Here is a 15,072-nt window from a genome sequence, read left to right as displayed (position 1 = left end):
ATAACAAAATATTAATCAGTAAAACAAAAATAATAATTAGACCTTGACCTTTGACTGAGTTTTTTTTACCTTTAGTCAGCTGACTCCTTTTTTAATGCCAATCTATTTTGCTTCAAAATATCAATGAAAATATACAAAATGTGACCTTGACCTATATTGGCTTTAACCTCTGACCCGGTGACATTGACCTTTGGTCACTTGACTCCTTGTTTGCTGCATCATGCCATAACAAAATATTAGTAATGTTATACAATATTCGAACTTGACCTCTAACCTAGTAACCTTGACATTTGGTCAGTTGACTCCTGGTTCAATTCCGACTAGTATTGCTTCATATTGTCATAACAAAATGTTCACCAGTAAAAACAAAATAAAAAAGCATAGAAAATGTGACCTTGACCTTTGGTCGGTTGACTCCTTGCTGAATTCCGACAAACTTTGCTTCATCATGTCGTAGCAAAATGTTTATCACTGAAAAGTCGCAAAATTTGACCTTTGGACCTAATGGCTTTTGCCCTTAACCTTGATTTATGACCTCATCATGTATTTTTGTTAACTTCGACCTGTAACATGACAAAATTTCATTTAAATCGTCCAATAAATATTGAAGTAATCTGCAGCGATAACAAAATTTGTGGATGATTACTATAGACCTTCAATACCGGACCGTAACAAGCGTCCCATAACTGATAGTGACTGGCAGTAACTGCCTGTGCAGTGTCACTTTTACTGCAAATTTGGCATGTGTTAACAAGGTCACCGCGGGTAGTTCAACGATTATGCAGTTCCTATTTACTCTCTTTTGTCTTTCAGTACACTATAATTTCTACATTGAAATAAGTCTATATTCCATATTAGCGTAACGTGACTGCTGATACTGTCTCACGTTAGCTGTTTATTTTCGCGGGGATGATATTTTCGATATTTCGTGGACCATTGACATGATCGCGAAATTTTATCCGTGTAATAATACGAAATAAGGTGCGATTAAAAATATCACCATTTGTACCGTCATTTGCCGACTCGGTCGCCCACAATCGTCCAAGGTTAATTCGAGAATTATACTGGTTCAGAACTGATTGTTTTAATGAAAAATTACGAAATTTTTGACCCGTGAAATAACCAGCCAAATGGCGATTTAACATTATGTTATCAATTATGGTCTGAAGTACACTCAAACCTATTTGTGTATGGCAAGCCGTTTGGGTTTTTACCTATTAAATACAGATATCTGTATTCAAAATAAAGATATCATTATTAATATAAAAATTAAAGATATCTTTAATTCAAATAGAGATATCTCTATTTTAAATAAAGATATCTTTAATTGGACAAGAATTAAAGATATCTCTATTTAAAATAAAGATATCTCAATTACAATTAAAGATATCTGTAATTCAAATAGAGATATCTGAATTTGAAATAGAGATATCTGTAATTTAAAAGAAGATATCTCTATTTTCAGTAGAAATAGAGATATCTGTATTTAAATTAGACATATCTTTATTTAAATAGAGATATCTTTATTTGAATTACAGATATCTCTAATTAAATAGAGATATCTTCATTTTAAATAGAGATATCTTTAATTAAATAGAGATATCTTCATTTCAATAGGTAAAAACCCAAACGGCTTGCCATATTTGTGTGTCGTCTTTATTCAAGTGCTTACATAAATAGGAAAGGTTTTAATCATTGTTGTAATGCAATGATTGTTTATTTAACTTTTCATTACGACCAAATTTAGCAGCATTATAAATATAGCTATATTAAATTGCATCGATGATGGAAATGCTACCATGGTATTTTGTTTGAATGTTTCAAGTATGGTATATTGGATAGCATACTGCCGATGTGTGTATTTGTAAAAAAAAAAATTGCAATGTAACAAGCTGACGAAATACAAAAAATTGTAAACCTTTTTAATCATTCAATTAATTACATTAAAATCAACGTATATCCAAATCATGAAAAAATATCTCATTATATTTTTTAAAAGATTCAAGTAATATACAATTCTTAACAACGGTATTGTAAATTGATACCAGCTGATTTATATAAACTGCATATATTGTATATATATTCTGAAGCAGTAATGTAAAATTAACCATTTAAGTTGTAAATAGTGGTTCTTTATGACCATTTCTACGGATTTTAACACTAACATAGCGCGCTTCATTAAATTTGTCTTTGTCCAGTTGGCATTCATCAGCCCATAACTTCCAAATGAAAACAGTTTAATGCTTAAATGAACAAGGAATTTGAAAATATATAAAAGCATTTCTCTCATCCCTACCGGTATCATACTGGTCTGTCCAGGTAAATACACCCATGCTTGCTGTGTGTGTATTACCTCGCTTCCGGTGTAGGATAGCCACGCGCGCGCAATGATACAAAAGTAGGTCTCCGGTACTTTAAATCTCTCCATGATTTAAACATTTCAACAATACATTGAATTAAGATATGTAATCAGATAATAATTTTTTTTATTTATGATATAAATTATGTAAAAAAAAACACGTTCTTTTATTGTTTTTTTATTAATAAAACATGGAACTATATTTTCACGCGAAAGGACACACTAGGTTGGCCGACATCAAGTGATTTGGCTTCGCTTGCAATGACAGGGCTGCTGAAACCACGTTAGACTGTGGAAATGAATGGTTTCCTTCGTTTTTAGAGCAGCAAACGTTGTTTGCATATATGGGGTATGGTAAATCGATTGGCGCTGTTCTTTTTTTTATTATATGCAGTAGAAAAAAAATTTGGATTGAGAAAAAATGGCGTCTATCTGAGAAAGCTATCGACAGATAGTGCCTATTTTTGCATATTTTAGGTTGGGGAATGAGAGAAAAATACTCAATCATATGTGGTTCATGTAGGATAGGGATATTTCACCCTCTGGGTCACAAAATGTGGTAAAACCCTCGGCGGAGCCTCGGGTTTTACCACATTTTGTGACCCCCTCGGGTGGAATATCCCTATCCTACATGACCACATATGATAGAGTCTTATAATCTACAACCTAGATTACATACAAATATAAAATGACCCATTGCATTACCACAGAGGCTCGGTTCTGGAATTTTGAGTAACATATAGCATCAGTTAACAACCACAACACTACAAATTAAGTTTTCATATACATTCTGAAACCTTATAAAAAAATAAAAAAAAAAAAACAACAAAAAACTCGGGGTTATCGATGTATAAAAAAAATCTCGGTCATTCCTTCACGATGAGACCATAACAAAACTCGTGCGTTAGGCCTATACTAAATTTACAAGCACTTAATTGGCAGCACGTAAGAGGGTAAGAGGGGTGAACTATTTTTGGACATTTTCTCTATTTTCAGTTTCATTTGTCTTTTTCAGTGTGATAAATCACTTCAAGATACTTATACCGATACAAGTTAGTAAACAAATGTTGACAAAATTTGATAAGGTAAACAGCCATTTTGTACCATAAGCATTGTCGTACCATCACAAAAACTATTTTGTACCATCACAAAACTATTTCGTACCATCACAAAAACTATTTCGTACCATCACAAAAACTATTTCGTACCATCAAAAAAACTATTTCGTACCATCACAAAAACTATTTCGTACCATCACAAAAAATATTTCATACCATAGGTATTTCGTGCCATATCAATAATAAGTGTTACAATATACAGATGTTATTTTTTACAATTAGTTCACCAGCATTTTATTTCATTTTTATAATAAGTTCCGATCGAATTTATTGTGATTGTTTGCGACATATGAAAACATATTATCTTCTGCTTGCAGTTTTATAATAGAATTTTTCTTAATTTTATTTTTTATTATTTTGAATGACATACTGCTCATTTTTTCATATTCTCTAACTCTAAATCTGAATGGAAAAGTTGTAATAACCTGCTTGTCTTTTGTAAAGATCTCTCATTAAAGGTAAGAAAAGGTTACATGAATCAAAATGGTGAAAACATGGTACACATTGATAAGTTTTGATACAGCATGTCAATGGAATGAAAATTGCTATTGTAAGAAATAACTGTTCAGACTGGCTTTTAGCCTTACTGTCGAGCGGAACGGTTTTTGAAATGGCACATTAGATTACACAACTAGTAAAACATTTTGACGTTATAGAGACATTTAGAGACGTTGAGTACCAAAATAAACATTATGCATATCTTGAGAATAGCAGAATTCGGAGAGTTTATAACAATTGCAAAGTACAGTACAAAAGATATCACCTTAGTATTTTGTCACACTGGTTAAAATGTATGTGGTATATAACCGAAACACATCAAATATCCCCTATGTACCTTTTTTTTTTTTCAAAAACGAAGATCTGAAATGTCTTCTGCAGTTACTACGTAGTGCACAATGTTTTGATCAGCTGTGATGTACTGAACTTTGGTAGAAGATCACTTGTTACACCTCAACATTGTCTGCTAAACCTTGTAGCAAAGCTAAGCATTCCATTAGCTTGACTGGGTCACTCTGTAGGCGTTTTAGTACGCTTGGATCTACTGGACGTTTTGGTAACCCCTTGTTGAATTTGACCTGCGGGGTCATCGAAGGCTGTCGACCTGCTGCCGCAGACTCATCACATGCCTCTTGGACTTCCTTGTTTTTTTGCAATACCTTAGCTTCCAGAGTCCGATCGTCCAGAAGGCGTATTGTCTCCAACATGAAGGTCACTGTACAAAAAAACAAAACAAAAAAACCACATATTTTGATTTTAAGTTGAAATTTTTGTTAAAGCCGGATGTTTAATATTTATAACAAAAGGCCTATGGGCCTTAACGGTCACCTAATTTTGAAATATTTCAGTCAATTTGACCCATTTTGACCCGCATATCAGCCCTTGTGGGTCAGTTAGGCCAACATTTGTATACCATCAAACTGCCGTCCAAAACTGCTAATTCGATCCTATTTAGAATTAATGCCAATAGAAACCAAACACATGATAGTCAAAATGGGATTTCCCTCTATAAACTATAGTATAGTTTAGCCCCTCATTTGGAGCAAACGTGGGATTCCAGGGTCATGAAATTCGCAATTTTGGTAAGGAACTCCATCTATGAAGAGTATTTCATTCTATCTTATTTGGGTCTTGGGAAGAAAACCTTAAAACTTTCAACTGATTTGCCCTTTTGGCCTCGCCCTCATTCCCCTGTGTGGCGGGGACAAGATATTTTTTACAATGTTGGTTGATTTTTGGCCAGGGAAGGTTTCTGAAAAAAAATCATTGAAATTGGTTCATGGGTTGCTGAGAGGAAGTCGAAAATGTGAAATGTTTACGGATGGACGACGGACGGCGCACGACGGCGGACAAAAGGCGGTTAGAATAGCTCACTCGCAGCATAAGTAATAAAATGAATAACCTTTATCTCGGATTTGCACTACATACACCTACTCTGTGCTTCAGTTCGAAAACACCTGGCAAAATGATACCCCATAACGCATAAGGCATTTTCAAGATCCATCCAATTGTACAATTGTAAGTTATTGTAAATTCATTCACGATGTTTCGGACTAACACAAGATTTTGTAAATCTGTCTCCAAATGACATTATAAAGAATGGCAAACTCCAGTAGAATGGCAATTTTTCCTGAGACTTTTGAATGAACTGCCCAATAATACGGTTGCAGATTGTGTATTCCTTGAACTATATGTATGTAAGGTTGTTACATTGAGCGCGTGACAGACATGCATATGGGTTCGCGAACTCCTGTTTTCTACCTTTTGTATGATGTGCCGTTTGTGCAAAAATACAAGTTATAACAATGGTTTAAGTAATACTACTGCATTACGCTACATATATGAACACGAAATCATATACGTTTTGTGCAGTCGATTTAAAACAACATATGTAGACTTATATTAATTTGTAACATAGTTTTAAAAATAGGTAACACGTAGTAATATTGTTTCGGTGTATATACTTCATTCATGTGTTGACCTTGTTGATTCTAGTTGTATTAATGTATACTTACATGCATTCTCATTTCGTGGCTTCATTTGAAACAACTTCCAGAGAAATTGTTCATTGGGCTCCAGAAAATTCTTTTTCTTAGAGTCTTCAATCTCCAAACGCCCTAAAATAAACTCCTTTTGTTGTTTGTTGACAATTTTTGATATCTCCTCCATTGCTTGTATTACTGAAACATGGAAGTATACAAATATTAAAAGACTATTGACATGTGCCGTCGTTGTAGTATAAAGGTTACATGATTTCACCTATTTCACCTGAGTCCACTGTTTTTTAAAAGTTATAAAACAAACACTTGCATAGGCGAGAGTCTTTTGAAACTTTCCAAAAAAAAAACAACAACAAAAAAACAAAAAAAAAACAACAAAAACAAATCTAATGAATACGATATTTATCGATATATCCATTCAACATTTAACGCGTTTACATTATGGTTAGAAAGTGAAATAACACAGCGTATTGTGGTAGAAAAATACTTACTTATCATTGCTTCGGCTGATATCAGTGACTGTAAGCCAAATGGCATCACATTTGGCTGTGCTGCACTTGCTGGGACACCAACACCGACTGTAATTGCTTCTGACATCTCTTGAACCGGCATTGCAGCAAATGGTGGACGCGAGATATGTATTCCATGGCTATTAGCCATCATTACGGTTTGCTGCATTTGAAGCTGATTCACCTGCAAAGCAATTACCAAGTTTCGCTGGTGTTCATATTGATTCCAAATATCTCTTTCGGTCTTGCACACAGCTATTCTCTTAGCTTCCAGCAGTATCTCGATGGTATCCATTTCTCCTGGAAACTTTGCCTGGAACTGCTGCAGACAGTGTTTGAAGTACACCAAGGCGCTCTTGCTCACTAAGGAATCGATTATACGTGTAACTGGGCGGTGGTTGTACAGTAGTGTTAAACAGGTTATCACAGCTTGGTCTTTACTCCTTCGCATTAAGTCTTCGTTTTCCTTTGCTTTCCGGAGTTCATCGTTGCGCTCCACCAGACGGCATTGGATCCTATCGAGATGCGATTTGAGCTTGTCTCTCTCTTGCACGATTTTAGTAAATGCTTTTCTCTCAGAATCTGATGTTGACATCTGAACCTGTCTTCCTGTAATGATATTGTTAAATGTAACAATGCAATCTCATAAAACAAATGTTATTTTTGGATTTCAGTTTGACATAAGGATATGACTTTTTCTGAACTAAAGTTGTAAAACTAGCGAAAGTAATAAAAGCTGATATTTCTATACCCGACACCAACCCCTACCTCTCCAAATGCTTGAATATTTGGCTACTGGTAATAGTAATATCTAAACAGAAAAATGGAACACTACACCTTTGTCATAAGATATTCAGCCGTTCAATAAGTACACAGCAGTGGAATTTCAACGAAATTGTATTTTGCGTAATTCAGACTCTGGCATTTAATCAATAATGCAGATATTTGACTTTGTGCCAGGTATGTTCACTACAAACATGCCTGTGAAATTGAGACCGAGTTATTTCCTTGATTAAGCCGTCAGTTCTTCTTGTAAGTAACTTAACATGTCCTTGTCTTTGTCCAAGTGACAGAGGCAGTCATTGCCTACGGACGCACCTACTCTGTGACTGGTTTTAAAGAAGGGAAATATAAGAGCTACTGAATATTGTCCTGGGTAATCCAGATGAAAGTTAGTTAAGACCCTTAGCCCATGGCCAGGGGTCTTTTCGAAATCAATTTTGACGGCTTTTATCTTAGAAAAGGTGGTTTTAGATGCAGTTTCAGATAGCTTCTATTGTTCCAGCTAACGAATTCACAGTTAAAATATCAAAAGCAATCAGGGTACACTTTAAGTAGTAAAGCTGCGCCTTGTTACCACACATTTTTAATATCAGAATGTCGAAAAATGCTTAAATTTGTTTTCTTAAATAATAATTAATAAATAGTAAAACGGCGCCTAATCAAAATTGTTGTAGAAATTTTTATATGTATTATGGAGTCGTTCACCCTAATGTGAGGAAGACAAACATATATAAGTTTTTAACTCGGCCAAGAAGCTAAGAAAATATCAAATTGGTGATGTTACTTGATTATAATATCGTTACGTTGCATTTGGTAGTTTATAGAAGAAATCTGCATGTGAACCGTCCTTTTTTGTGCAGGGTTAGACAAAGTATCATTTCCCTACCAAACCGGAAGTGTACCCTTGTGTGAAAAAAAATTGATATGTTAGATTTATGAATATTTCCACCTTTCTACTTCTTACCTTCTATTGGTATGGTGACGTCACCTATCATGATGCTATCCACCTTCATCGTTGCAAACATCTCCTTGTCCTCTTTTGTTAAGGTTTTAAGAACACCGACAGCAGCTTCAGGGACCATGAAGGTAAGTATTCTACTGTTAGATGGACTGTAGCCGACCAGAAGGACGTCTTGGCTTTTGACACACAACAGGTTTGCCACGTCTGCTCGAATATGTTCCATCTGTTGTCTGCTGACATTAGGGCCTCGAACATGGAATTTCACATGCGTATACCCGTTTGCTGGAATTCAACATATAATGTTTATACATTTAATTCATATTATATATTAGTTCCCCAAAATTGGTAAGGAGTTCAATATGGAATATTGATCTATACGTCATTTGCATGTCTAAGGAATATTTTGACCATTTTAAATACATTTAAAATATTTATCAGATACTCAGCCTATTTATTATCAATCAAATTAGTTCTTGTACTATTTTTTATTGTAATAAACGCTGTTTTACATTTTATAAATACTTCGGTTCAATCGTCAGGAAGAATTCCCTTCTTTCATCATGCAACATTGTGATATATCAAATAAACAGTTTTTGAAATTTTTGGAACGTTTGGAATCGTGTGTATAAAATGCTTATATCAGATCATTTTTATGTTCAAACCTGGTTTTTCTTTTGGTGAAAAGAAATGTAACGGTATCTTCCGGCACTCCCGAGCGAATTCTACCATTCTTTCATGGAGATCCTTCCTTCCAATATGCCATAACATTGCTTGTAGATGTGTAAGATTGTCAATGTTTAGAAAATCCATGTCCCTGAGCAACTTGAAAAACAACACTGGAGTTGTTGCTTTGCTTAACGCTGATTGACCGAAAACACCCCCTAAAACGAAATACTTGCAAATCACTACGTTTGTATGTGTAATAACTACAAACTATCACTTATCTGATGGTCTGCCACTACAAACTACCTTGTTTATGTCAAAGGCTAAGTGGCATTTTAAGGAATATGTTTTGGCCTAAGAGGAATAGATTCGAAATTTTTATCAGAATACATAGAAAAACAACTCATTATTCTCAAGATCTCCTTTTAGATTCCCAAACATCGCCCCATCCAAATTAAAGTGTATGTGCATATGGTATATATTTAATCATATTTTTCTTTAGCTTCTAGAGAACTCACCCACACAGAGAGATTTCATTCTAGCTAGATCTCCGTCCATGATATCTTGGCCGATTTGGTCCAGAAAGACGTTGAATCTCCATGTAGGTGTTATGGGATTATCCTCATCCGTGTTGTCGTCGTCATGAGAGTCAGACGTTTCTAATGTAACCTCCATTTTTGTCCTTACCTTAAAACAAAACAGGCATCTATTTGTGTTTCAGTGAATTGTAATGGTTTCTACCATAATGATAGATATATAATTTGATGTGATCTAAACTTGGCCAAGTGTAATCGTTCTAAAAAAATAATAATAGGACTACGAAGTTACAAGAAATTCTTATTCAAGATGATGCAATTTGAACAAAAAAAGGGTAAAAAGATACGTGCCATAAGAGTATTTTAAAATACTACCGTTATAGAAATTCAATTCATAATATTATATAGTTGGTGAAATTCGTGGCATAATAAGGTAAATCAAATGCTATTGGATGTAAATTCTGCAAGGTTTATTTGAACGCTGGCCCAGGTTCCATCATTATGTTTTTAACTGAAGGAAATAACTTAACTTTTATTTTCCCATATGAATTCACTACATCTTTTTTTTTTCTATCAAAAATTTAAAGTTAAGGAATTTTCTTTAGTAAAGAAGTTGATAAGACCGACGAGGCGCAGATAATAGAACAATCAATTAATTTTCTCATGCATGTTGATCGGTAGCCAATATCGTGTATTCTACGATACAAGTATTAACGTCTTACATAAAAATCAATATTCTTTATCTTGTGATTATTGAAAGTGAATACAAATTCTGTGGCTTACATTTGTCTTTTAAATTCAACGCGTCAACGGGGTCAAGGTTCACACACACGTACCATTGAACAGTGCACACTATGTAAGTTATCGTACGAGACAAAATCAACGAAAGCAGACATGGCTGGTAATATTACGTAAGGAAGACACTTAACTCTATCACTATGAATGAAGTTGATTTCTGTTCCTACGCTTACAAGAAAGAGTTGAACGCGGCGACTACAGATTGTATGTTCAGCTTACCGAGAATGTATTAAGAGTCCTATGCATAAGCAAAGAGAAAACAATTTAAGTATCATTTTGGACACAGTGTATTACTAAAAGCTGATATTGGATGAGTCTGCGAATTTGTTTTCTAGAATCTTTAAGGATTGGAATAACAAGAGTTAATATCACTTTAAATATTTGATAAAGTAGATCTACGGCTGTTGCGTCCTTTTAAGACACGTTAATATTTTTAGAGTTATGTGTGGAAAATCCAGAATGGTGTTTACCGCCCTGTAGGTATATGATGGATCGTACACTTTTGAATAATAATAATAAAAGACTAGCAATAGATAGTAATAGATTATATGGAGTACTATGAATAAACATGTAAAGCATTGAATAAATATCGTTATATACCGTTATTAATTTCAAGTTAAGTTGAAGAATAAAACCTGACTAGATTCTCACTGGACTTCAAAGATAAAATACATGAATTGTATTTATAAAAAAATGACAACAGTAATGTTATAAAAATATAGAAAATGTTTTCTGATATTAAAGACAGCATGTCATTATCAGGCGTATTTTCGCACTAAAAAGTTAACCCGAACTTTTCCGTAGGAAAAAATATGAATAACATTTCACGCGAAACATTCAAACGAAGGCAACAACACTGTAAGCGAATGACATCATGTAAATGTTGAGTATAACAAGACAAAACTATACACTACTATACAATAGTATACGTCTTGTTTGCATGAAGTATAAAGTATATTACACGTATAAGAAAAAATACGGTAACAGTCAACCCTTTAAATAATTTGATTTGATATCATCATTTGATTTTATTGCAATACACGATTGCATACAGTTCAGACGGGTAAATATTTTATTCAAGATCAGGTGAGATAAATACAAAAAAAAATACGAAAGGAACAAGATGGATATTAGAAATTATGAACAGAAAAGGGCGGCTAGATGTGATGAAACTACGTGATCAATATATTTTATATTTATCATGATAAAGTAAGCTGTTGATATAGTTTCACTTTCACAGTGTTTCCGAGAACCTGCATTACGTATTAGTCAAAGTTCACACAATATCTAGGTTGTACAAGCCCTCGACCGCCATTGATAGGAAAGTTACTATATATGCATGTACACATACATGTATTTATGTGTGGTACTCCTACCTCTACATTTTAACATAATCTGCAACAGGTTGTAGATTATGGCATTCACCATATCGGAACCATAATATTTGTTTAAGCTTTTGCACGACCAGTAAAGTTGATGATGACTGGGTGAATATGCATATATATTATTAACATACAGTAGATCTATATATTATGACACACACATGTGCTACTTATTCTCAAATGAGAGAACAAATGGACGAATCTGAATTCAAATCTTATGCATACATTTATAATTTGTTAAAAATGTTTATAATGGAAACCAAAGTTGTTTATAGGCACACGTCATTTAAGTCTGTGTTTGATCTGTTGTTTGTTTGACTAGAAAACAAATATACATTATATGAAATTCATATTCATATATTAAAATACAACATATGTATCATGCTACTGATCTGATAACGTATACTTTACCATAATAAATCCAATTTGTGACCTTACCTTTCAGAGGATTGTACCATCCCAAATTCAAAAGATCGATATCCTTTGAAATAACTGAACGATACTCATAGGTCTAAACAATCATCATTAAATTACAAATGTACTTTAGGATGGTCACCCAAATACAGATTTAAGATATAACCAGCATTTATATCTTAAATATGTATTTGATATCCTATAGATATATCCGTGTTTGATATGCCACTTTTCAATATGACGATAGTTTCAATGCGCATGTGCAAAGTACATTCTTCCGTATCTAATAACCACATTACGTAAGCCAAAACTGCAATTAAATTTATTTTCGTAAAGAGGAGGTTTATATAAATAATACGACAGATAGTCTTCTGAAATCAAATCAGTTAAATTACAGTTTAGATTATAGTTATATAGGATGACATCGAGTACAAAATGTTATTGTAAAAGGTGGAAAGCAATGCTACATTTACAATATCTTAGATAGGTAATATAGGGAAACAAGTGAAAGGGTAGGTTATTTACCTATATACCGCGGCTAATAGCAAGATGAAAATGTTTCTTTTGATTTCACTGATTAATTTGAGCCATGATTGCCTTAAATGATAGCATGAAAGTCATACAGTTGAACACTACCTTTAAGTTGAATTCAGAAATAGGCAAAACTATATAAAAAAAAAAAAAAAAAAATCATAAAGAGGTTTCGTCCTACTAGGACTGTACAGTGTTGCTAAGGGATAAAAGTGTGAAACTGATTTGTTCAATTGGCTTTGGTTTACTTAAAAGAATGGCTTTAATGCCTTTATTTGATTCGCCAATTATTTCCATTTGTTATCTTACGTAGATTTCACAAATACCCTTAAGTTTTCTTACGTAGATTTCACAAATACCCTTAAGTTTATTTCACTAATTTCTTAAGTTCTTTGATATTATTAGCTTGAAATCATTTCATTAAGCCAGCGTCATTAATTGCCTGAATGTGTATCATTATGGAATTATGGAAGGGAAGATAACAGAGACTAAAGGTGTAGCACAGCAATGAGTAGCAAAATAAAATACAAATATATTGATTAATAAAGTAATGAGTATATATCGAAAAATAAATAAATACATCTTCATTGCACAGGATTAATATCGTTTCGTACAGATTTCAATTGAATTTAATGGAAGAATAAAACCTACTACATGTAAATCTATTCTTACTTATTCCAGTCAGCGAAGATAAACGAATTTTATTTATTTAAAATAAAAAAATAATTATATTTCAACTATCAAAATTAAGTTTTATTTTTCTTAAACTGTTTAATTTTTTTCTTTGTATTTGCAACAAGTAACACAAACCTCTGAAGATAAAAGAATCATTCATATAATAGTTTCAAAGTCATTCGATAACTAAAAATATTCAGCTAAATTTAGTTAAAATTTTCGAAGAAAAAATATGAATAAATTTTGTTGGAAAACATTCAAACAAAGATGACTTCAAATTATCGTCAAATATTACCGTTACACCAGTTTACATTACTAAATCAATGTGCTCTGATCTCCTTGGTACATATAATATAACAAGTATGACGACAGAAAGATTCGATCAATTAGGCAAGAAACATTGATATACATATAAATGTAATCCTTTTCCTTTTCAATTAATCAGGCACGTCAAAATATTTACTATAATAAAGAATGAATAAGAAGCAAAATGAAGTCAATAATTTATATGATATCTACATTACAGTTTACATTATTTACACTATTATCATATACAATCGTATAAACAATTTAGACGATTGATGTTTTTTATTGAAAATACAAGAATAAAGATGACAAATATCAATTTACAAAGTTAAGTATCATGTGTAGGAATATTTACCAAAATGTGCATATAGGAAGTACATTTCATGTGTACAATTTTTACTTGCATTTAATATTCGTTCCATAAAAAAGCTAGATGTCGATTCAGTTTCACTTTCACAGTGGTTCTGAGAACCCGCGTCACCTTTGCAAGGTTACACATGCTAATGTTCACGTCCTGGACCTCTATTGATAGAAAATAAACTACTATATTCATGTTTGTATGATACACGAGTTGTACTGTCAACATCAATTGCTGGAATAACATGTTATCCGCACTAAGTTAGATGGCAATTCGCTATATTAGAAATCAAATATCTGTTTGAAGTTATCATAAGCACGCATGCGCACACAACCTGTTAGGTTAATCATCACAACGGTGAACGTGTATATTACTTAAGTAGACTTTATGAAGACACAAACATCTGTATATATTTTAGATCGTGATTTATTCTAAAATAAGATTAACAGGAATGGAAATAAGTTGATCATCTGCTTACACATAACGTCTTTGAATATATGCTTATAATGAAATACTTGTCTGGTAAAGGACACACCTTAGAGCAATAACGAGGAAGTTGTTTGTTTGACAAGAAAACAATTAAACGTTATATGAATTTAGGCAAGCTTATTCCATATATCGAAATAAGAAAAACTCATATATCATGAGTTCAGAGGAAAAGTGTTTCAGTTCCATTTTAGGACCTTACCTTGTGAAGAATATAGCGCCCAAAATAGAAGAGGTCGATATCTAGGTATTATCCTCTTATGGAAGATGAAATGAACACTTGTGCTAAAGATTCATCATATACATTTTATCAGGATGTTCACCCAAATACAGATTTAAGATATAACCACCATTTATATCTTAAATATGTATTTGAGATTCAACAGTTACTATCCGAATGTGATATGGCACGTTTCAAAATGGCGACTGTTTTAATGCGCATGGGCACTTTTTTATAGTACATTCTTCTAGGTAAGTCTAGTAACTTCATTGCGCAAGATCGCATGTTTTTACAATAAGATCTAAAATTATAACCATCTGGAAATTTCTATTTCGGAAGCATGAAGCTTTTAAGATAATATATGGAAACTACTTTTTGATACTGATTTTATATAGGAATTGTTGTGAATGAAATGTAAAGATATAAATATGGGTTTATTAAATGAAAACATGTAACACATTTCATTAAGGAACAT

General features: G+C 33.0%; 1 protein-coding gene across 1 annotated transcript; it reads right to left on the bottom strand.

Annotated features, from left to right (window-relative positions):
• Positions 1-3,193: 3,193 nt before the first annotated feature.
• LOC117333019 lies at positions 3,194-14,799 on the bottom strand. Its single transcript, XM_033892131.1, has 7 exons — positions 14,580-14,799; positions 9,410-9,578; positions 8,891-9,109; positions 8,232-8,510; positions 6,467-7,093; positions 5,991-6,155; positions 3,194-4,690 (listed from the first exon to the last, which is right to left on the bottom strand). Exons 2-7 carry the CDS (start codon positions 9,564-9,566, stop codon positions 4,422-4,424), a joined length of 1,716 nt encoding a protein of 571 aa, XP_033748022.1. The 5' UTR covers positions 9,567-9,578; positions 14,580-14,799; the 3' UTR covers positions 3,194-4,421.
• Between the last annotated feature and the right edge of the window lie 273 nt (positions 14,800-15,072).

The sequence above is a fragment of the Pecten maximus genome, chromosome 8, assembly GCF_902652985.1.
Source record: "Pecten maximus chromosome 8, xPecMax1.1, whole genome shotgun sequence".
NCBI classification, from domain to species: domain Eukaryota; kingdom Metazoa; phylum Mollusca; class Bivalvia; order Pectinida; family Pectinidae; genus Pecten; species Pecten maximus.
The sequence above is the reverse complement of the archived record's forward strand: the minus strand, read 5'-3'. Positions and strand labels throughout refer to the sequence as shown.

What these genes read in the sequence shown, in the direction of transcription:
- LOC117333019 (XM_033892131.1), bottom strand. Translation starts at nt 9,566, where the DNA reads ATGGAGGTTACATTAGAAACGTCTGACTCTCATGACGACGACAACACG. An exon ending in CGTCACCATACCAATAGAAG is followed by an intron (nt 7,094 to 8,231) that starts GTAAGAAGTAGA and finishes ATATCATTACAG; the next exon opens with GAAGACAGGTTCAGATGTCA. An exon ending in ATCAGCCGAAGCAATGATAA is followed by an intron (nt 6,156 to 6,466) that starts GTAAGTATTTTT and finishes TCCATGTTTCAG; the next exon opens with TAATACAAGCAATGGAGGAG.